The sequence below is a fragment of the Mytilus galloprovincialis genome, chromosome 3, assembly GCF_965363235.1.
Source record: "Mytilus galloprovincialis chromosome 3, xbMytGall1.hap1.1, whole genome shotgun sequence".
Taxonomy (NCBI): domain Eukaryota; kingdom Metazoa; phylum Mollusca; class Bivalvia; order Mytilida; family Mytilidae; genus Mytilus; species Mytilus galloprovincialis.
The window spans coordinates 3,714,099-3,738,476 of NC_134840.1; the positions used below are offsets into that span (position 1 = coordinate 3,714,099).

General features: G+C 31.7%; 1 protein-coding gene across 2 annotated transcripts; it reads left to right on the forward strand.

The window, feature by feature from the left end:
* On the forward strand, window positions 1-24,378 carry LOC143066973 (uncharacterized protein CXorf58-like). 2 transcript variants are annotated; one of them, XM_076239862.1, is made up of 10 exons: window positions 1-88; window positions 5,740-6,075; window positions 6,540-6,639; window positions 7,076-7,170; window positions 7,401-7,512; window positions 11,103-11,234; window positions 20,591-20,666; window positions 21,105-21,258; window positions 21,954-22,092; window positions 22,599-24,378. In XM_076239862.1, exons 2-10 carry the CDS (start codon window positions 5,786-5,788, stop codon window positions 22,812-22,814), a joined length of 1,314 nt encoding a protein of 437 aa, XP_076095977.1. In that variant the 5' UTR covers window positions 1-88; window positions 5,740-5,785; the 3' UTR covers window positions 22,815-24,378. The 2 variants fall into 2 exon arrangements, with proteins under 2 accessions (XP_076095977.1, XP_076095978.1); XM_076239863.1 differs by having other exon boundaries at window positions 63-85.

Below are 24,378 nucleotides of genomic sequence, written 5' to 3' on the forward strand. Positions count from 1 at the left end.
GTTTTATTCCCTTTGCATGCCGGGATATGTAACCAATGAATCCCGCCATATTGTTTATTATGGAGACGGCGACGAGGTCCAAAATGTGGTAATATTCTATATATTTTGACGTATATTGTTTATGCTAGCATATCTAATACCAATATAACGTTCTTCACAACAAGACTTTGCTTTCGAGATGTTTCGGCTTAACAGTCACAACCACAGGTCGATTCGTCCACAATTTTTCATATTTTTTATTTAAATTTTAATTAAAAAGATTGAGAATTAAACAGGTTCGATAAAGGGTTATTTTAGTGCAACGTGTTTTGCCATTGTTATTACACGTGCAGCCGTTAAAAAGGTTTTTTATTAACCATGATTCGTGAAATCGGTTAAAAGATCAATGTGCAAGAAATTTTTTGTTCTTCATCGTGAAATGGCAATCTTATTTCGTGTTCTTCCGTGCAGATACTCCCTCTTAATGCCCTCATTAAACATTGAATAATTAAATAACCAGAATAATTCAGTCGTTTTATTTCCCTGATTTCTTCATTAACAACTGAATGCAGAGACAATGAGAAATGTTCAATTAATCATTTGCCTTACGATCATTTATAGTGGCCGTCACGTAAAATTGGCACAATGTTTTTGGTTGAAAACTTTTTAACTAACAACCGCATTTATCCAAGATGACGTTTTTCATTTAGCGGAATCAAATATCATTCCAAAAATCAACTACTGTATTACCTTTTATTGTGATTGCACTGTATAATCCTGACCTTCACATAATCAAAGATTATTTTGTATGGTGGAATCCGACATTGTTATTACTGGAAGTGTTACCGTGGAACTCCATGTGCTGTCCGTTTTCTCGTGTTTCTCGGAGCTTTTCATCATCTTTATGCAAATAGCACGGGAAATTGTATCATCAATGACAATGATATTACCGGAGAGTAACGAATGTTATGTAAATCAGGGATCCTCATAGAAACCAAGATGACGGTTTTACAATGTAAATAGTCTTGAAAAATGTGAAGATCAGGATTATACAGTGCAAACACAATAAAAGGTAGGACAGTACTGAGTAGTGGATATTTGGACTGGATTTTTCTTCCGCTAATTGAAAAACATCATCTCGAGTGAACGCGGCTGATAATTAACAAAATTTTGACAAAAATTATTGTGCCAATTTTACGTGAAGGCGACTATAGCTATCTCATCAAAAATTGAGATGATTGCTGATTGCTCACCTCTAGTATACATCTTGTCCGCCATTACTGGACATCCCACAGGTTCCCATAAAATTTTGACGTCATGATACAAAGTATAGAATTGAATAGAATATTTTTATTTAGGCCATTGAAAAATAAATATTAGTTTCCCCATACATGTGAAAATTATCCAAGGCCCGGCAGGCAGGTACAACTTTTTTTTTGGTGAAAAATCAGTTTCGGTCTACAGAGAAAGTTGTTGTTGACCTGTAATTTATGCTTGTTTCATATTGTATTGTGGTATAATCTATGTGAATTTGAAGGATTGAGAATAAACTGAGCAATGTTGAAACAATTTTAAGAGATTATCATACATTTTTAAAAAGCATCATTGATCAATGTCATGAATGTCAATAGAAACCAAAGCAACCTTTTTTTTTTCATTGTCAAAAAAGAGAGAGAAAAAATAACAGACCCAGCAGGGTTAGGAGAAACCAACAATAATTTTTGCATGGCCTTACAAAATTAGGGTCCCAGGAGGATATAGCATACATGTACAAACAACATTATTATAAACAATAACATATGCAATACACATTTACAGTTCTTGAGTTGTGACCCTTTATAACATTTATGCTAGTGGGGGCATCATTTGTATCTCATGAACGTTCTAATTTTATTGATAAAAGCTTAAGCCTTTAATATAAATTCACTTTCATTACAGTTGTGTTAATTTCAGTTAACTATATACTGAGCTGTCTTATTTAAAAAAAAAATAGATGTATATTTTGCAAATGAACCAATGATATCAAAAAGAGTTCAAAGGAGGAAGATATATTTACAACTATAGGCCACCATGCGGTCGTCAACAATGACAAAACTTATACCATATAGCATGGAAGTAATATTGAGAGGAATAACATCATCGTCACTTCAAAGGCTTTATCTGCGTTACCGCCCATCTTTCGATAACTCGTTTAGTTGGTTTATTATCAGCCATGGAAGTTGATTCTCCGCATGTGATCTATCAAATCACTGACACTTTTTGGTCATTTTTGTGTTCACGGAAAATTACGAACAGATAGGTTTTTGTCGTATATATGGACCATAATTTGGTATTCGGCCTTTGGTTTCTTTTTGTATCCTTTTTTATAAGTTCTAAAATTTTAACTTTTATTTTGTGGGTTGTGTTGGTGTTAGAATAGTATGAATGGAACAATTGAGTTTTTCGAGAAAAAATTAATACATTTTGATTCACCGTTTACGTGACAGGAAACCAAACAGGAAACCAATCTTTATTTTCTTTATTTTGCACACTATAATTCAAAAGGCATAAATAAACACCATTACTAGTGTTACTTGCTTCATGTTAATATTTAAAATCTATTTTCAATGTTATATTAAAGTTTTTTTTAAACGTGACAGGAAACCATAAGAAACCGAAAGCATTTTTTTAGTTTTATTTTATTGCAAAATCTGCTTAAAATGATCTGAACAGTATACTTTTTCTTAAAATCCATCTTAAATGTAACAGTATTATAAAACTTCTAAATATGTGCTTGTTTTGAAAACAATTAGTACAATTTATTCAGAATTTTCCATATTTTCTTCATTGATACAGGATACCATAATCGTTGTATCTTGATGTTTTGGCCAAAAAAATATATTTATATTTGGTTTTGAAATTCCAGTTATATAAAATTTATTCCAAATCATTGGCAATGTAAAATTCTTTAAATCCAGTAAAGAAAAAAACTTTTAACTTGGAATTAAAATCTTTAAAATAGGCACCATGTGATATTTGTGACCTGTACACCATCTACATGGTTTCCACATTTTAACCTACTTAAGTGGGCTAAAATCAATAAAGTACTTCCTTTCAAGTCATGCCTGGTTAAAGTTTACTTTTCCTTTGACAAGTTTATTGCGTTTCTGAAAAGTGTTTGCAGAACATGAATAAAAAAAAATAATTAAAAATTGTGACAAAGTTACCAACTTTGTACATTCCTAGTGTAACGGTATATTAACATGCATTTTTCATTTAATTATCTTTATTCACCTAAAATATCCAGTAATATTTACTGCTGAAGCAAAATCAATCCAACGAACATCGGCACCATGATAAGAGACGTAATTTCGATTGAATTTTCCAAGGACCCTTTACATCGTTATTGGGAAACGTAGTGTGTTTAAACGTCGGTCAAATTTGAAATCGATTTTGTCAAGTCATTGGGCATTTATTTTCACACAAGATCGTATGTAACATTATGCACATAGGAATAATAATAGACCCCCGGCGCAATCTCTTTGAAAATTGTATTTTCCTTTTTAAACAAGTCGAAACAAGTCTACAGATTATGTTTGCTAACATCCCGTTGGAAACAAAAACAATGTTTAGAACTAGTATATCGTATGTCCGGCTGTAAGGGCGTGATCACATGTTAGTCACATGTTTCACGTATGACCGGAAATGATTAGAACTTAAGGACAAAAACAATTTTAATAAATAACTGGACTTCTGTTTCGTGTGAAATGTAACGCATAACGATAACGTCATTTTCTTACTTAATTATTACGAAGATCAAAACAAGAATGTAAATCATCTCTGATTTACCTGTTTGAACATCTCGCGAGAGTTCATATTTGCATATTGTTTTTAAGAATTCTATTACAACAAAGCAGATTACATCATCTAAAATTTGCGTTACGAAATCGGACACAAAAATCACGCCACTGTTCTTACATCTGCTACATAAATACTTATAGTTCTCGGCATTTTCTTCTCACTATTCTTATTGGTGGATGTTCTTTGTTATTTGAAAGCAAAAGTTACGAATTTGCCGGTGACGATTATCTATAAATCGGTCAGTGTTATGCTCTTCGGAAGCAAAAAGTAACGCGAGAAACGACACAAAAATACGGTTGTAGAATCTTTGAAATTTGTATATTTCAATTTTTTTTCTAGGGAAGAGTAGCATAAACTTGTATGTTAATAAAAATAATGGCATCTTTAGATGTAGTTACAACTTTTCTTACAGTAATTCAAATTTTATCACTTTTCTATAGTTATAGGAAACGGAGCCCAATAGCAAATTATGGTCCATATGTCTGAAGTAACCCAAATAGTCCATTCGTTACATTCCGTTGATGTACGCTGCCGGATAGAGTCATTTTTTATTTTAGTCCCAATTTTTCCTATTTTTGGTTAGTTGATCTTAATAGTTTAAACCAACAGCTATCACATATGAAATTTGAGAACAAGGCTGGGTCATTTTCAATTTCAATATTTACAGACAGTTAAAAAGTCATTTCTGTAAGTTAAGAAGATGATTGTACAAAAAAAAAAAATACATTTGGATCCCCTTTATTAAATACAAATAATCTAAGTCTTTCGTGTTTTAGTCAATTAAAATATTCACAATTCTAAACGGTTCTATCCTTTGATTTAAGTTCTTGATACATAAACTAATTTGTGTAAAAATGAATTTGCCGTAAGACAGATAGATTCAAGCTCATTTCGTCGGTTTGTTATAATTTTTGCTGTAGCTTGTTATATCAATACAAGTATTCCACAATAAACACTTTTAAAAAAAATATATATTTACGAACATATTATCCCCATTTTTAATATTTGTCCAGTTGCAATAATGTAATCAATGACATATGATATATATACATAAATTTAGAATACTTGAAAGTAAATATCCTTTTTTCAATCTCGATGAACTTTGCACATATTTCAACAGTAAAAAATCTATGTCTAGATTTGTCTACATTATTTTGTTAAACATCATGTGAAACCTGATCGATTCATCAGTATTGAACTGTTTTACTCGGGATCCGCTTTTAACCGGAAAATACTTTTAGAACAGTTTAAAACAAACGGTAAAAAGCAAAAATATGCTAAACTACATGTAAATACAATTTTCTATGATAAACTGTTGTAGTTTGATCATGAACAATTTTCGTCTGTTTTTCAAGTTTTTTACATCATAGGACTTCATTCTGAAGGTAGAGATATTATATAAATTTATGCAGCGCCACCTTCTTATTAATAAACCTCGGATTTCACACAGGTACTTTATAATTACCAGACTTGATAAAATCATGTGACTGATAAGAAATTCCAGATGCCATTTTACAACCACGGTATCACAGATAGTAACAAAAGGGGTCTTACCGCTGAGATTATAATTGGATAAAATCATATGACTTTAGTACAGAGCTCTGCAGGCCTTCAATACATGCTAATTAGTCGTTGCAAACTTTCTAGAGGTGCTATCCAGCACTTTGATTTATTATGGTAATATGTCATATGGTTTTGATCCCATTTTCAATTCAAGTAGTTAGGATAAGTTTTCAGGAGTATGTTTTAGAGTTTTCATTTAGTCAGGAACTCATAATTTTTCCTCATGAAGAAGTTAAAGTACTGAAAAATGAATTGATCATCACTATCCATGCATAAAACCAATATAGTTTCTAGTGAAGGTTTATATAATATTTATTTTGATTAAATCAAATAACTTGTAGAATGTGTATCTTTCAGATTTCCAATGTAAGTAAGGACCTCTTTTCAACAATACAAACTTACCATGGGAGACTCTCCGAGTGGCAAAAGTGGCAAAAGTCTAGATGCTAAAAGTATTACCAGCAGAGCTTCTATAAATGTTAAATTACCATCAGCACAAAGTGATGAATTCAAGAGAAAATCTGCAAGTCCAACTAGGAGTCTTCATGGAGATTTTGTAGCTACATTGGAGGGACAAGAGTTTGGCAGAGCGAGACCATTGACAACAACGCCTGTCAGTGTTAAAGAATTTGACCATCCAAGCAGAGCAAAATCCAATTCTAGACTTGTTCAGGCTCAAAGATCGGAAAAAGAGTAAGTTGTGATTTCATTATTCATGTTATTCTGTACTTTGAAATGTACAAGTTGTTTTACACTTTCACAACATGTTTTTGTACTGTTATTTGTTGGTTTTCTATTTTAAGCTAAAGAATCGACTCCTAATTTTTAATCCTGTATATATTTTTGAAAAAAAATTTGGCATATGAAATATTGTGTTTTTATCTCAAATATGTCAAACTAAATTCAAACTTATTTGAAATCAAGTCATGATGAAATTATTTCTTTTATATTTTGAGAGTACTACTTAAAGTTGCAATGTGTGACTTAAATTTGCTAAAGATTCAATGTAAAAACTCTTTTGTATTAAATGCAGTGTGTCTTATGCCTATAAGCGATAGCCTTTTCTAGAAATAAGAGGTTCACTTTGAAAAGGATGATAGAAGATTGTAGATGTTCTATATTAGCTAATGACTTTATTTTGATATTTCTTTTTATAGACTAATTCGACAAGCAGCAGCTACAATCATTGAGAGACAATGGATTGCCTTTAGAGACAGACAAATGTTTAAACTATTAAAACATGCTGTTTGTGCTGCAGTAAGTTTTCACTCTATCTTTTATTCATTAGAAATATTTAATTTTTTTTGCTGAGGTAAAGCATCAATGACTTTCAATGTCCTTTTATACATTTTACATGGTTAAAGTTTGTATGCAACTTTCTTTTTTCAATTCAATTCAAATATTTATTGTCGTATAAACTCGAAACAATAAGTTTGTGACAAATTATATGAATGCAAACATACACAAAAGACATTTCAAAAACAAAACCATATATAGGTAAACATATCCCATAAAACATATACTAGTAAAAAAAATGTTATTTAACATTGAAATCTTTGCTTTACATTTGTATTTATCAGATTGAAAAGAAAATAACGGATGAAAACATATACCTACCACTTTTAATAGTAGAGTAACTTAAAGATTTTTCTACTTTCAATTTTGATTGAATAACGGTATTATTTATTTACAGGAAAATTCATTGTCAAAAGAAATTTTGAGAAAAGTATGTCCAAAAGAAGCAGAGCTGTTAGCTGATAAATTTCAACAAGTCAGAGTTAGATTCAGGTACATAATATTCTGAGGTCACTTTAATTGGTACATGTTGTGTATACAAGTATTTCTTATTTGCTTAAATTCATAATTTATTTATTTTTGATTCTTTGATTTAATCGTGAACATTTTTGTCCACGAACCAGGTCATATTTTACCCTTCTATAGCTAATTCAAAAGAGTGTTTTGTTTAAGAACAGACACATACGACATATTTTAAAGATATTTGTGTCTTCTCTCTGAAGGTTTGGAGGACCAGAATTTCCACCAATGATATTTTTCAAGATTTATATCCACACAGAAGGAAAAGGATTAAAGTACATGAGTGGAAGAAGAATTATTAAACCTGCCTCTGAGGTAAATCATTACTAAATTTCAAAGTCCTTTTTACATTAACATGGTGAAACTTTCTATTCATTATCATAGACAAAGTGATCTTATATTTATTTACATGGAAATGGAAAGTCCTAGAACTTCGAATGTGAAGTAAAAATTGCTCAAAACTTTAGGCAGAAAAAAGTATTTGCAAAAAAGATATAAGGCCACACCAATTTGATTCCTTGTTCGACGGACCCGCCCGCACCTATTTTTTTCAAAACAGAATTTTTTTATTTTTTTTTTTGTTCCCGCTTCCCGCATCCGGAAATGTAATCATGTCTATTTCCCGCACCGTTTTTTTTTTGTAAATATTATAAAAAGATATCAACATTGGTTTATTTCCCCCTTACTTATATTCCCTATTAAAAAATGCTCGTTGTTAGAATAAAGTACAAAGAACACATGAAGGATTTGCCTTCAACTGCAATTATATTATGCTGGCAAAACAAAACTATCTATAGCCGCTGCATGTTTATGCACCTGTCCTGATTGATTCAGGGGCCTGTCGTTCAGCAGTTACCGTTTGTTGATATTGTTCATTGGTATAATTTTTCCCGTTTGGATATATAAATTAGATCGTTGGTTTGCCTGTTCGAATTGTGTACGCTAATAATTTTGGGATCCTTTATAGCTTGCTGTTTGGTCTGTATCAAAGCCCTGTGTAAAAGGCCGTACTTTGACCTGTGTTTGTTATTGTCAGGTTGAGAACAACCCTCCCTTAGACAAGGGGTCATTTTACTGATGTAGAAAAGAAAATAGAAATACCAAGGATTTGTATAGTTCTTCTATACAAAACCTTTGAAAAGTTAGAATTTTGTACTCAAAAAGAGGAGAGTTACATCATATTTTAAACTTTTTCTAAAAGAGGGGTCCACTTATTTTGAATAATATTAAACTGTTAAAGTAAATGTGTTAATTTAACATGGTTAATTAGTCCAGGAATATTACAAAATTCTTGGACATGCTTTGACCATTTAATACTAGATAGATATATAGTTCTTTGAGAAAATATGAGCCCTTTTGTACAAACAAATATATTATAACTTATATTGATCCCTCATAAAACATGTAAAAGGGATATTTATAACATTAAGGGGTTGCCCCCAAACTGATTATGACTTGGATGGAGAATTGTCTCATTGTCAGTCACACATACATAGACCAGATTTAATTATTTCTTGGTGTATAGGGATAAGTTTTACTCAGTATTTTGAGTTCATTTCCAGTACTATACAGATAGGGAAAAAATACTTCAGAAATTAAAGAAATGTCAAAGTACAAGTTATAAATCAAGTTTAATTATTGTCAAAACCTACTATTTTATGTTTACAAAAAAAAATATAGTCGCTCGCCTTTACTTTTCAAGCTTCGCCTCAAAAATTTGCAAATTAAATATTTTTTTATTAAAATTTTCAAATCGCTCGCTCGCCCCAAATTTTTGAGTCCAAAAATCCGTAGAACAAGAAATTAAATTGGTGTGGCCTAAGATATGTTAATTTCAAACTATAGATATTAAGTATGAAATTACATTTGTATATTATGTAAAAGGCCTTCCTCTCAGTTGACATTTGAGATCTCTTGAGCACAGTAAGGCAGATCTCGGCTACCTGACTATTACCATCATAATGCATAACAGCTTTGTCCAGGGAAGAGTCAATCTTTTGGGGAGATTTGAGATAAAAAAAAAAATTGATACTAAATGGGATCAATAAAATGGAGTAGTTCAAATTATACATGCAGTAACCACAGCTGCTAGATATGTTGTTTCAGTTAGGATATACACATATTCATCACTGTCTATTGTAAATTCTTAATTTGCATGAACTTCCAGATTTTTTAAATTTCATCATTCTAACTTTTTACAAAATGATGTTCAGTTTTTATTTTGTATAAAGGTACAATTTCTGAAAATGATGTAGATTTAGACACCATTTTACATTAGTCTGTTTATACCTAAGGATATTTGTTACCTAAAATATTTATTGATATTGATATTCATTTAATTTTTGTCTCGCCTTAACGGAGTCAAAAAGCGAGACATAGGTATGCTGTTTCCGGCGGCGGCGATGGCGTCAACAATGCATTAGTTTGTGATTAGGTCTAGTTTATGCCTTAATCTTTATGGTGAATCACAAGTGGTAGGTCAATCATATTTGGTATGCAGTTGTATAAGCATTGGCACATCTCATTTCCATGGAGATTATTTGGCCCTGCCCCTTCAGTCATGGTCTATTGACTTCAAAACTTTTGCTTATTTTACATGTATTAGTTAGTGATTAGGTCAGTTTATGTGGAACCACAAGTGGAAGGTCAATGATATTTGGATGCAGTTGTATAAGCATTGGTGCATCTCATTTCCATGGAGATTATTTGGCCCTGCCCCTTCAGTCATGGTCTATTGACTTCGAAAACTTGCTTATTTAACGTGTTTTATGTTAGTGATAAGGTCAGTTTATGTGGAAACACAAGTGGTAGGTCAATGATATTTGATATGCAGTTGTATAAGCATTGGCATATCTCATTTCCATGGAGATAATTTGGTTCGACTCCCTTAGTCATGGTCTCTTGACCTTGACAAATTTTCAAAGTTATCAGTCTTAGTTTGTGATTAGGTCATTTCAAGGGGAACCATTAGTGGAAGACCAATGTTAATTGGTATTCAGTTGTATAAGCATTGGCACATCTCTTTTCCATTGAGAATATTTGGCCTCGTCCCTCAGTCACAGTCTATTGAGTCTAATGACTTTGAAACTTATCTTAGTTTACATGTATTAGTTTGTGATTAGATCAGTTTAAGATGAACTGCTAATGTTAAGTCAATGATATTTGGTATGCATATTTATTGGCATCTGCAAGTATTGTTTCCATGGAGATTATTTAGCCCCACCCCCTCTTAGTGGTTCATTCACTTTGAAACTTTTTCATAGTTTACAAGTTAATGTTTGTATTTAGGTTTGGGAACGACTTATAATAAGTCAATGGTATTTGGTATGCAGTTGTATTAGCATTGGCACATCTCATTTACATTGAGATTGTTGAGCCATGTTACTCAGTCATGGTTCATTGAATTTGAATATTTGCATACCTTGTGTAAGATGTTAAAGTACTTCTAACACAAAGGTTCCTGGTTCGATTCCCGTTCTGGAATGAAAATTTCAGGGACTGAATTTTCGGCTCTCCCTTGACAACATTTGCGAGTATGGTCTTGAGGAAACGATGATAGTCTGTCAGTAGGGGACGATAAATGGCTGACCCGTGTTAAGAGAGAGCCATACCTCTTGCACATAAAAGACACCCTTGTAGATTTCGAAAAAGAGCAGGCTAATGCCGCTACAAGGCAGCACTCGCACCCGCAAAGTGGAAAGGGATTAATATAAGTTGGAAAACTTGTTTCCCAATCCACTATAAATAAATATGTTAAAACTAAAATTACAAAAAGGCGAGACATATCTCTGTGATAACAGTTTATTTTATTTTTTAATAGAGGCACTTTTCTATTATCACCAAGCTTATACTTAAAAAACAAACTATATACATATATTAGATCTTATACTCATCTACACAAACAGGCATCAGAAGATTCTTTACGGAATATGGGAAACAGAAAATTCTACGACCAAATGTTACAAGACGCCATGTTTCAACAACAGTATAAGATAACGGATGAAGTTGATGTAACCACACTTAAAGATTATATGCAGGTAAAACAAAATTTATTTCTATAGTGTTAACGAAAATATCAAGGTTGATTAATGTTTCCTTAATCACCATTTGCAAATATTTCATGCATATTCCGGACAATATATTACGATACAAAGTTAAATGAAGAAAATAGAATGAAAAATGGATATTTGGTCTTCAAGTGATTAGGAAATAAATGTATTCAATAATTCCATGACCACCTCATTTTAATTCAAAAACTGTTTCACAGGGTGCAAACAATTATTTGAAAGAGAGCCAAATTTTGCAGGTGTTTTTGTATCACAAGTAAAGTGATTTTTTTATATATCTTGTAGCTAGTGCCCCTTTAAGATAGTACATAACATAATAGATAAATCTGTAAAAATCAGCTGAATGTTTTAATCACATTCTATTGCTATAGAAATGTTCTGCTTGTCAATGATAAAAATTTGTGTTTGTCAAATAGCTATTTATTCAATAAAAAATTTCCAATAAAGTGTGTGGTTCAGGTTTTTTGAAATCTCTTTATTTTTATCAAAGGGTCAAAGCAAATATTTTTTCTAAATTTTATGGAAATTAAATGATCCAAATTAATTTGAGATGAAGAGTAGCATATGAAGGTGTTATTAATTCCTGCCAGAACCAGGCATTGGGTAATCGTAGTCAGTAATTGTAATCAGCTGTAATCGATTACATTTTGCAGTGTAATCCTATGTAATCAGTAATCATGCCATTTCTGATTACAAGTAATCGTAATGTAATCGATTACATTGCCAAAAACAGGTGTAATCATGATTACTTTTAGATTACTTTACAGCTTTTACATTAATGCTAGCAAGACAAATCTTTGTTTGGCTTGCTTGCTTTGTGTGTATCAATGTTTGCTCAAGCATGGCAATTAAGATAGGCGGAGCTTCAGCTTGTATACATCATACTTAAATTTTATTGGACGTTACGTTTGGGGTTTAGGACACTTAATTTTAAAACATCACATGACAAATATTCTCACATGTTTCCTCACCTGTAAAAATGCAATAATTGGTCAATGAAAGAAAAATATAAACTTAATATTGTTTGTTTTTTTATAAAATATCAATCTATTAGTTCAGTTGTTTCCGTGTCTGCCCTTTCATTTATGTAACTCAAGAAAAAAATTCCAATAAATGGGTAACAATTGTATCGAAAAGAGAAAATCGAGTGCACCTTTTTTTATGTTAGGGTGTGTTTGAGATGAATATTTTGTTTTGAAAACGTACAAAGGAAGAGTATTTGATACATCGTCTCGCTTCAGATTCTATCATTTTATATAGCAAAGCTACAGGTTGACTTTATAACATAAAAAAATCACAATACTAAAAGATGAAATGTAGGGGTCAAGTGAAATACCTATCCAATGAATCACAAAATCAGAGTAGGTGTGTGTTCGAATAGCTATTTTACTAAAAGTATTTGACGACAATCTTTAAGTTGGATGATGAAAATGCATATGTTCGAAAAAAAATTGGTTTCCATTTCTACGATTGTGAAAATGAACTGCCGTAATGGGGAGATAATTTTGACGAATTAGAATCCTGACTGTATTGTATATTTACAGGTAAGGAAACATATGAGAATATTTGTCATGTGATGTTTTAAAATTTAGTGTCCTTAACCTCAAACATAACGTCCAATAAAATTTAAGTATGATGTATACAAGCTGAAACCCCGCCTATCTTAATTGCCATGCTTGAGCAAACATTGATACAAACAAAGCAAGCAAGCCAAACAAAGATTTGTCTTGCTAGCATTAATGTAAAAGCTGTAAGATTACATTCATATGATTACTTGCTGATTACAAATCTTGTATACTGGTATATAGGAAAATAGTATTTGATAGACAATATGAAAATGTAAAGCATGAATAAAAAAACATGAAACTAGTATTCACTATGATGGGACTTTGTTTAATGTGATAAATAGTATCATCTATATAACAAATTTTGTTAACAGTTTACTAAAGGAATTTGCTTTCCAGTGTTTGTGAGATTGAGCTCTTATGATATAAGAATATGTCTTGAAAGCATTTTTGTTCATTGATTGAACACTTCTGATTTTAACTCCAATTTCATATAAGTATGCCCAATATTTTTATAAAACTGCAATGAAATTCAAAAGCAGAAAACATTTAGTTTTCAGTTTTTTTTTTTAGGGTTGACATACACAATTGCATGAGCCCTTTTGATTTAAAATGGAATTTAAAATCATATTTTATTTTTTGACAATTTTAATAAATTTTGTTTTCCATAAATATTATGATATGTATGTATTCCAAATTTTCAAACAAATTATAACTTTATTGATATTGCAATTAAGACAATAAAATTTTAATACCCAAGCTCACCTATTGTTTGTTAAAAAAAAATGGAAGTAGTGATTAACACCTGTAAAAACATTTATGGATGTGTCAATTATGTCCTCACAGACAATAAAACTATACTTAATTGATTTTTGTCGAGCCTTCGACTTTAGTCGAAAAAGCGAGACTAAGCGATCCTACATTCCGTCGTCGTCGGCGTCATCCACAACTATTCACTCTGTGGTTAAAGTTTTTGAAATTTTAATAACTTTCTTAAACTATACTGAATTTCTACCAAACTTGGACAGAAGCTTGTTTATGATCATAAGCAAGTATCCAAAAGTAAATTTTGTAAAAATAAAATTCCATTTTTTCTGTATTTTGCTTATAAATGGACTTAGTTTTTCTGCGAGGAAACATTACATTCAATCTGTGGTTTATACCACACAGTTTCTCCATGAAGGTATACTATAAATAACTAAGTTGTGACATAGTTAAGGACTCATTGATTACCGTCTGTAGGTTACAACTGGTATACACTTGTAATTGACCTTAATGACCTGTACCAAGTCTGTAATTAAGTGGCTGGTGGTGCTATAACAGAGACAAACTGCCTGACTGAAACGAATACATTTCAACAGAGAAAAACTGACAAATATAAAAGATATATAAATTTATTACAAAAAATAAAATTATATAGGTATTGCCCTTGGGAAATCATCTCAGCTAATTTTGAAAATATTTTTGCTAATTATGAAAATATTTTCCCGTCGAATTCCCTGAATCCTGAGCTGTTGTAAAGCGTAGTTTGCGCGAACTATTGATGCTTGCGAAACAGTGGTTGACAGGAAATTCGACGTGACTTGTCCTATCAACTGTAGTATAACTAATGAAATGTGAGTTGTAAGTTGATAGAACTTGGGGGATAAAAAATTGTCATTTAAAAGACTGACCAGTGATAAAAAATGCAATGAATGGCCATTGCTCAGATTATATGAAAAATTATAAAAAATATATATATGAGCTGAGAAATCCCCCAAGTGGTAAGATTTTAAGTGAGGTGGAATTCAAAAGGGGGTATAAAGGGAGCCTTCAAGTCGCATGTGCTGAAAAGGTATTAGAGAGAAAGAGAGAGAGAAACAAAATGAATATATACAAATATGATGCACAAAACATAACTGTAAAGTTTGAATGTATCTAGAAAAATAAAACAGCAACTCGTCACATGGCTGAATATTAAGAAAATTATAAGGTTCACATGTGTTTCTTTTCACATTCCAAGCAGGCTCTAAATTGAAATACACGTTTTTTGGCAAAAAACTCAATGACACAAGTTCTGTAAACACAGTGAAATATAAATCCAACATGTATCAGGTGAAAACAGCAACTCTTCGAACGGCTGAATATTCTATGAAATCGGTAAATTCGAATTCAAATAATTGTCACTATATAGATAAGACTTAAAGTTAAAATACATTGTTTCTTAAAGTTAAAATACATTGTTTCTTCTGCTAAACGATAATGTACAAATATAAGTCCAAGTGTATCGCAAGACAAACAGCAACTCTTCGTATGGCTGAATACTTCATATCAAGTATAGTAATTCGCATAAAAGTTCTGTAATGGTCAACAAGTTCACATTAAAGTTCATTGTCCTTGGTAATCCATTCAAGTTCGATAATGTCCACATATCAAATATCACTCAGGTATTTTTAGACAATGTCAAAGACTTCTGTGCTTTTCGAATAGTGTCATTGGAAATACGAATATAACGACAATAACTGTCTGATGTCCACCGACCAAGTGTTTTGATAAGATGATCTTGAATATTAACGGATCCTGCCGATGTACTGGCACCAATTCTAAAGGAATGACCATTGTATAAGCTTGAGTTGTACCCACAAATATCTAGTACATGTCTTAGACTTCTGATGAAAAAGTCCCGGTCTAAAGCGTTACCATTCTCTTTGACAAACAATGGATCTGAAAAACAAAAAGATGCTTCTCTACCCTTCCTGATTGCAATATACTTTTGGACAGCAGAGAAAGGACAAATGGTATGATCGGATTTGTGAAGCTGTATACTGACACCTTTACGAAAAGGATCTGTTTTTGAGGTTTTAAGGTGTAAAATAGCATAAGAATCGAGAATCTCAACATCCGTTACACTTAGATTTACAGTAGAATCAAAATGTTTTGAAACTGTAAATTCACCACATCTAAGAAATCCAAAAAAGGCTACTGTACAGGCCGTTTCTAACATACAATCAGTAAAGGTAGAGAAAACACCTGCTCTAAGAGAATTGCAAATTCTCCCAAGTACCTGAAAAGTAATAGGAAGACGTGGTTTTGAATTATGCTCTCCTTGTATACGTTTGACGGCGCGCATTATCATATTGAGTCTAAGGAGTGTCGATTCATTTGTATAATCAAATGGATGGTCACAGTTACTTTGGATATAATAAAACCGAATTCCACATAAATACAATTTAATGGTTGTATGTAAAAGTCTCAAGTTTTTGTAACAATGTGCGACAAAATAAATCAAAATATCCTCAGAAATCGGAGGCATAGGTTTACCTAACCAGACAACCCCGTTATTAGCCAGAAATGCAGTATAAGCTCGATATCCAACTTTATACGTCTGAGATGTTCTAGTTGATAACACATGTCGCCATAAATCCGATACTGTAGACTTTAATGCCACATTACTCGTGAGACTGGCGGGCACTTGTGAGGTACTTTGTCCGCTAAAGGTGCAAGTATCTTGAACCACTCTAGCTGTAAACAAGAAAGAGAGTCACTGATATTATTCTGAACTCCAGGAACGTGTTCGGCGCGAAAACAAAAATTATTTATACAGGCATACAAAGTAAGAGTTCTCATAAGTTTCATTATCAATAAACATCTGGAACGACCTTTATTAACAATATGTACGGTGGCTTCATTGTCACATCGATATAAGATTCTTTTAGTTGTCCATGAATGACCCCATAAGATGGCTGCAACGACTATAGGATAGAGTTCTAGAAAAGCCATGGAAAATTTCTTTTCGCATGGAGAATTTAAATCATCCGGCCAAGGAGAACAAAACCATTTTCCCTTGAAATAGCCACCATAACCAATGGTAGAAGCCGCATCTGTATATAGTTCGATATCCCTAACACTAGTATAGTCAGAATCATAAAACATATTAATGCCATTCCAGTTTACCAAAAACGAGTACCAAAAACGCAAATCGGTACGACATTCATCGGTCAAATATATTTTGTCTTTGAGATCCTTGACAGTTGTTGATAAAGATATTAGGTATGAGACAAAAGAACGACCCGGAATTATAACCCGCATAGCAAAATTTAAATGCCCTAACAATTGTAGAAGTTCACGTTTAGTACAAGATTGTCTGTTTAAAAACTTCTTGATAAATTCACTTATGCGACTTGTTTTATCTAAAGGCAAGCGGGTCTCCATCTTTTCCGTATCAAGTATAATACCCAAATATTCGATAACTGTACAAGGGCCTACAACCTTGTGTTTAGCCAGTGGAATATTAAGTCTTTTAAAAAGAGTAGTCATTAATGCCATAGTTCTCTCTGCGCAAGAATCAGGTTTATCTATAGTCAAGAAATCGTCTAAAAGATGAAATATATATTCAATTTTGTAGATATTAGTAGCAATCCAACAAATCGCTCTGGATAAGTTATCGAAAATAATTGGCGAGCTTCTACAACCAAACGCTAGTCTATTAAAGAAAAAGTATTCTTTACACCATTTAATGCAAAATAAATGCCACTGGTCCTTTCTTATACCTAATTGTTTGAAAGCGGCCTCTATATCGAACTTTGAACACAATGAAAAACGACCTAATTTTCGTATAACTTTGATTGCATCATCTATTCTGACATACGTCATTGAACAATCTTCCTTACTGATCAAGTCGTTAATACTACAATTATCATCATCGTCATGTGGGGCTGATAAATCCAATATAAGACGCTTTTTCCCGGAGTACTTTCCGACAGCAAGTCCCAAAGGGCTGACTCGATAATAGTTAAACGGTGGAATTTTAAACGGACCTGACAAGAAACCTTTTTCACATTCTTTGTTAATAAGTTCCCGCACAGATAAAGGTTGAGAGCGAGCAGAAAAGTTATTCTTACATTCAAGTGTCGGTAAATCAGTACATTTATTCATAGTGTCAAAACCCTCGTTAATACCACTACAAAGATAATTAACAAAATTTATATCTGGATGCGTTTGCAATAAATCACGTAACAAGTTAACATTGATAGGTGAATTTTCGATAACAGGAATTGTTACTAGTCATTTTGTATTTTCGTTGATTGTAGTCGACCCTCTAGAAGATTTGTTCCTTTGAGTATCTTTGTTGCAGTTAAAGGCGGAATGAAAAGCGAAACAAGAACTGCAAATATGAGTCAAAGAACAACCCGGTCTGGCACACCCCCTTGCCGTGTTATAGTTATTGCAGACCTCTTTCCCATCGTGCAAAACTCGTGTTCTGCCCCTCCTATCGACGCGATCGGAAGATGGTCTATTCCTCGGATAAGTACTACGTTCTACTGATTGAGAAGAAAGAGGGCAAAAATTTGTTCCGTGATCAATAGCGTAACAAAGTCTACAAACTTCTGGCCTTGCATGAGGTGCTAAAAGCGTAAGAATGTCATTGTCTTTAACTCCCCAGTCAAATTTAACTTTGAAATCGCGAAGTGCAGTTGCAGCTTTGGCAGCAAAAAGCTTATGATATTCGTAAAATTTTTCACCGTAGCTAGATTCAATTTGTAAAATGTTAGCTAAGTAACAATCTAATTCTTCATTGCGTTGAGGAAAAACCCTACACATGACGCGTTTATATTTGCCAAAAGCGCAAACGAACTCTTTAATAGTAAGCGTTCTATGTAGCCGGATATCCTTTTTTCCTGGCAAATTAATTTCAAGACCACTGCTAGTAAGTAAAGTACTAGCTGCCTGAACGGATTCGTAATCTTTCATAAGTAATCCGGCTAAATTAACGTCCCTACCTTCAATAATTTGCTTTTTAAGCGCTGGTGAAATTATATCCAAAAAAGGAACAGATGATGACGGCACTCCGTTAATAGTAGCTGTAGATGTGTTAAGGGTGGGATTTATCCCGCAATCGCTTTCACTAGGAGAAACACCGTACCATTTGTATAATGAAAACACATGCTCATCTGCTGTGTGCACTTGTTGAAATCTATTTCGTCTTGAATCTTGTATATTCCCGGAAAAATCCGCTGATTAAGAAGTATTAGAATTATTCCTATTGGTGTTAGAATTCATTGAATCCCTTAATCCTATAACAACTTCGGTTAAATTTCCGATCAAAAGTGGAAGCTCATTAGACGAATTACTGGTCACATTAGGTAAAGTTGGCGAGACTTCCTGGTCTTCATTTGACAATTGTTCAGGTTCGGAAACTGATTTGAGATTATCAAAATAAATTTGTTGTAACACTGTTTTACTTAATTTTGAAGTAATGTTTATTCCAATATTTGTCAGTTCTTCCTTGAACTTCTTAACTGTCCAAGACGAACAGTCATTTTCTTGTCTGCTGATTTCAATTGAATCCGGAGAAAACCGACTTGTAGATTTCCTTTTTCTCCGAGAAGCCATAATGTTAAGTAATCCGTAAAAAACATTCAAAAGTTAAAACTACACTTTGCATATATATTAAAAGTGTTGTATTAATTCCAGAATATTATTTTTGGTAAGACAAGAACTGCTAACGAAACTGATCAAAAGAAGAAGACAGCGTTATCTATCAAAATAATTTCAATAATGATTATTTTAACGCCTATGGTCTGACCGCTATCTGACTGCTAAGCTATAAAATTCTCGACGAGACACAGAAACAAAAACAATCACCCGAAAGTCGTTATGGATCATTAAGAGAAGAACTTCTCAAACGAGCAATAAAATGCAGCTGTCGAAACAATTATAAACCAAATTATATGCTATATATTCAAATAATTTAACATTAAAGTTTTTAAAATTTTAATAACTTTCATAAACTATCCTTGATTTGTACCAAACTTGGACAGAAGCTTGTTTATGATCATAAGATAGTATCAAGAAGAAAATTTTGTAAAAATAAATTTCCACTTTTCCGTATTTTACTTATAAATGTACTTAGTTTTTTTGCCAGAAACAAAACATTCACTCTGTGGTTTAAGTTTTTAAAATTTTTATGATGTTCTTAAACTATCCTGGCTTTCTACCAAACTTAGACAAAAGCTTGTTTCTGATCATAAGATATTATTCAGAAGTAAATTTGGTAAAAAAAAAAATTCACTTTTTCCGTATTTTACTTATAAATGGACTTAGTTTTTCTTCCAGTTAACATTACATACAGTCTGCAGTTAAAGTTTATAAAACATTTATTAGATTCATAAACTATCCTGGATTTTTTTTACCAAACTTGGAAGCTTCTTTCAATCAAAAGACAGTATCGAGAGGGAAATTTTTATTGATGTTTTTCCTCATTTTTGTTGAGTCTGCGATTAACAGCAAAAGTAGGCGAGACACTGGGTTTCGTGGAACCCTTACGAATTTTTCATTATTTGTCCAGGTTTTTTGTGAATTGGGCAGTTGGTTAAAATTTGTAGAAAAAAACAAAGTTATATCTTTTACATAGAGAAAGGACACTTGTCTATAGCTATTTTATCAAATTACACGTTACACTGTAGTCTGTACTTGTTTAAATTCTTTTAAATAAGATTAATAAATTAACTTTAAAAAAGATCACCAAAATAAGCTTTTTCATGAGGATAAAAAGTTATTAGAAATTCTTTAATATTACAATATACAATGTATTCACAAGTAACCATGATTACTTTAAAGAAAAGTAATCTAATATAATCAATTACATTTGAAATAAGGTGTAATTGTAATGTAATCGATTACATTTTATAAGCAAAGTAATTGTAATTTAATCGATTACATTTTAAAGTAATCAACCCCATCCCTGGCCCAGAACACAACTGATCCTCTTGTCCTTTTCAGTATTTAGCAAATGTTGATGAATCCCCTGCTACCATGGGTGGAAAAGAAAACTACTGGAGGAAACTGACATTAGATGGTATGTATTAAAATAATTATATTAAGATATTAAAAGATGAAGGATTGATCTAGACATTGTCAAACAATATTGATTCTGTTTATAGAACTTGTGAAATTTAGTCTTGAAATACATTTGTTTTTGGTAATTTCTTGTACAACAGCACATGTTTTCTGCATTAAAAAAGTCTGACAATTTTATTTTTATTGATTGTCGATTACAAATATCAGTAAATGTGTAAATTGTATGAATATTTATGTTGATTTCAAAAATTTATGGAAACCTTTTGTTTTGTCTGTCCATTGTTTTTTTCTGTAAGTATGTCTGCAAATTTCACTACAAACTGGAACAGACTAAAATTTAACCTTATGGTAACACTTTTGCAGATCACTTTGAACATATCACATGATACGGTTAACATAAAACTTAATATAACATGTTTCAATTGTGTATTTACAGATTTGTCTAGAAGAACAATATTTTATGATATTGTTGATTATTTATATAATCAAAGAATGTCACCACAGCTGCAGTTGGAAATACCTGTATTAGTTCAAAGACCTGTTTCACAAGAAATCAAACGTCAGCATATTCGAGTAATATCAGAATTACGGTAAGAGCTCTTAATGGATGAAAGGACAAGACATATTGTTTATTCCTGTATTTTTACAGGCATGATATAATAACTGATGCAAAAAAACAAAATTTGGTACCTTAAAGAATTATTTTAAAAATTACTGTACCATTTTGTCATAGATATAAGAAGATGATGTATGAGTGACAACGAGACAACTCTCCATCTTAGTTGAAATTTGTAAAAGTAAACCATTAAAGGTCAAAGTACAGTCTTCAACATTGAGCCTTGGTTCATAAAGGACACCCAAAATACTTGTGTAAAACCATTCAAACAGGAAAACCAAGTCTAATTTAAATTAAAAAAATCAGAAATGGGAAACACTTACGAACCACATCAACAAATGACAACCATTGATACTAAGGTTATTACATACATTTGTTTACACTATCAATATTTTAAAGCCGCAACTCAATCCTGACATATATATGGAATCACTACTTAACTTCTTTACTTTCTCCAATGTAATTGAGTTGAAATGATACATGTTTGAGGTTTAGCATCTTTTATAATGTAAGATTGGAAGAATTACTTAGCAGAACTTATCAAATGATTATTGTTTATTTGTTGACCATAATTTGCATGAAATATTGACCACTAGACATTAAACACTTATATATAAATCATGCCTAAGTTGAGTATTTAATTGATGGTTTAATGGACTTTAATTACAGGTCTGCATCTATACCTCAAGTTCCAATGCACACTCCTAAATCCAAACATTCACAGTCATTCAGTCAACCATCTAGTCGTAGATCTAAACAAGCCAGGAATAGGGCTCTTAAACTAAGGAAAATGTATGGTTTAGACAGGGTATGTATTACATGTGTAAATAGACAAGTAAGCCTGTGTGAAAATAAGGAAAAAATTCATTGTCTAGAAATATGATTAGTTTTAGAAACTTTAAAATGAACTGATGCCGAAAACCTTAATAGACAGAAATTTTTAATTGAGATTCACACAAACAAATTACTGATAATTATAATGCACTTATATAATTTCCCTGAATAACTAGTAACTGAGTTTTCAGTGACACCAACCGAAAATGTACCCAATAGCAAAGCGTGCACTAAAAAATGCATATCATGTTAAAAAAAAGTCTTATGACCTTAACCGAGGCAGACAATTGGTCATAAACTGTGGTCTAGACAGTGTTTGTGTAACAAACGTAAACAAGAAATATTGTCATGAAACTTAGTCAAGTACAGGTATATCCAAGTTAGTTTCCCAATTTATTATTTCTTATGTCAATTTAATTTAAGATTTAATCACCTGACTTCTATACAGTATTCATGCAAAAACAATTGTGTATTTTGTAGGAGGGAAGTAATTTAAAGTTAGATTCAAGAGAGCCAACAGCTGTTTCAGAAGAACCTGATGACTATTTTGATAAGTACGGTATCACTGGTGACGACGGAGATGGAGAAGAATGGGAAAAAGAAGCTAGTAAACTTTATGAATGGACACAAGAATTATCATTCAACGATGACTTAATAGCCACACCCAGACTCCCAACAGGAATGATTATGTCCTAGCATTTATTTCACTGATATCAGACTTCAATCAAGTCATGTGATGTTTATATGCTTTGATAGCGGACATTAGAAGTGTCAGCTATGATTGAAGTGATTTGGGTTTTATAATTTGGATAATGTTTATTGTGGCACTAGTGAATAACTAGCTTTAAGATTATATCCAAAATAAGTAAAATGAGAAATGCACATTTTCTTGACAAGGAAAAGCTTAGAATAAGAATTTAAGCTTAATGATGAATCAGTTGATCTGATGTCTGTGTACAAAATCATTTGTTAAGATTTGCATTTTTCTATTTTCATCTGTGATTAAAAATGTCAGACGTACATTTAATGAGACATCGATTATGTTACTGTTAAAGTACAAATTTGTTTATTATTGTTATTATATATTTATTGATAAGAATTTGGAATTTGTATTTGTTATAAATAATATACTTATGTGTTATTATTTACATCTAATTAATATATACACATTTACACATAAATAATTGTGTGTTTTGCAATATGAAAACTGGAGATAACAGCAGAAATATTTCTGAAAATAAACCTAAGAAAGTTCTTTCTTTGTACAAAAGAACTCTTAATTCCGGCTTGAATATTCATATATTCACGTACTCAATTTAATTAAAGTTCAAATATGTATTACACATCAGAGTGGCTTTTAGATAAATCATTGTTCTAAATAAGTATTCTGTACAGTGCTGGCAAATAATTAAAAGGTTTTGATCCAGGAGAAAATTTCTTCATATAAAGTGCTAGGAATAAAGGATATATCATGAATTGCATTTTTAGTGAGTGATATTCATATACATCTATTTATATTTTCATATATAAAAAAATAATGTTGACAAAATGTATGTATTCTTATGGTGCTTCATATGATACTGCTGAAAACAGATTTTTGTTAATTTTAATAATTGTGATATTTAGAGACTGATATACACACATGTATATTTTGTATATTTATAATGAAGAACATGTGTTTGTTTTCTGACACTTAAAGTGTTGATAAATAGCATATTTATAACTACATACTTTTTAGCTCGCTGTCCATTCATATAAAGCTCTACTGGTTGCTTTGTAAATGTTGTAATTTGATGTTATTTAATGTGGTAACTTTACAATACTTCTGAATGGATTATAATTGACAGTATTGTTATTTCCACACTTACAAGTGAATCTTTATTCTGTTACTGATTGGTAGAATGTTCCCCACCTATTAAAACTGTTTATCATAAGGTTCGCTGTTGAATTTACCAATTGACTGATAAAAGTGTGCATAATGAACTTTTTATCTGTTGCAAAATACAGTTGATTCTTTGTTATTATGGTTAAGTAGTTATGCCCATGGATGTCTAAATTCTCAATTTTACTCTAGATCACCAGAATTCTGTAGAAAATTTGGTAAACAAAACAAGATCAAATACACTTATAGGTGTAATAATCTCAAACTTGTGTTAACTAAGTACATCACATATCATTTTTTACCTGTAATCTTTGTTGCATTTGTTATGGTTCTGATGTTATTTATAATATATGACATTAAAAATTTTTTTACATAAAA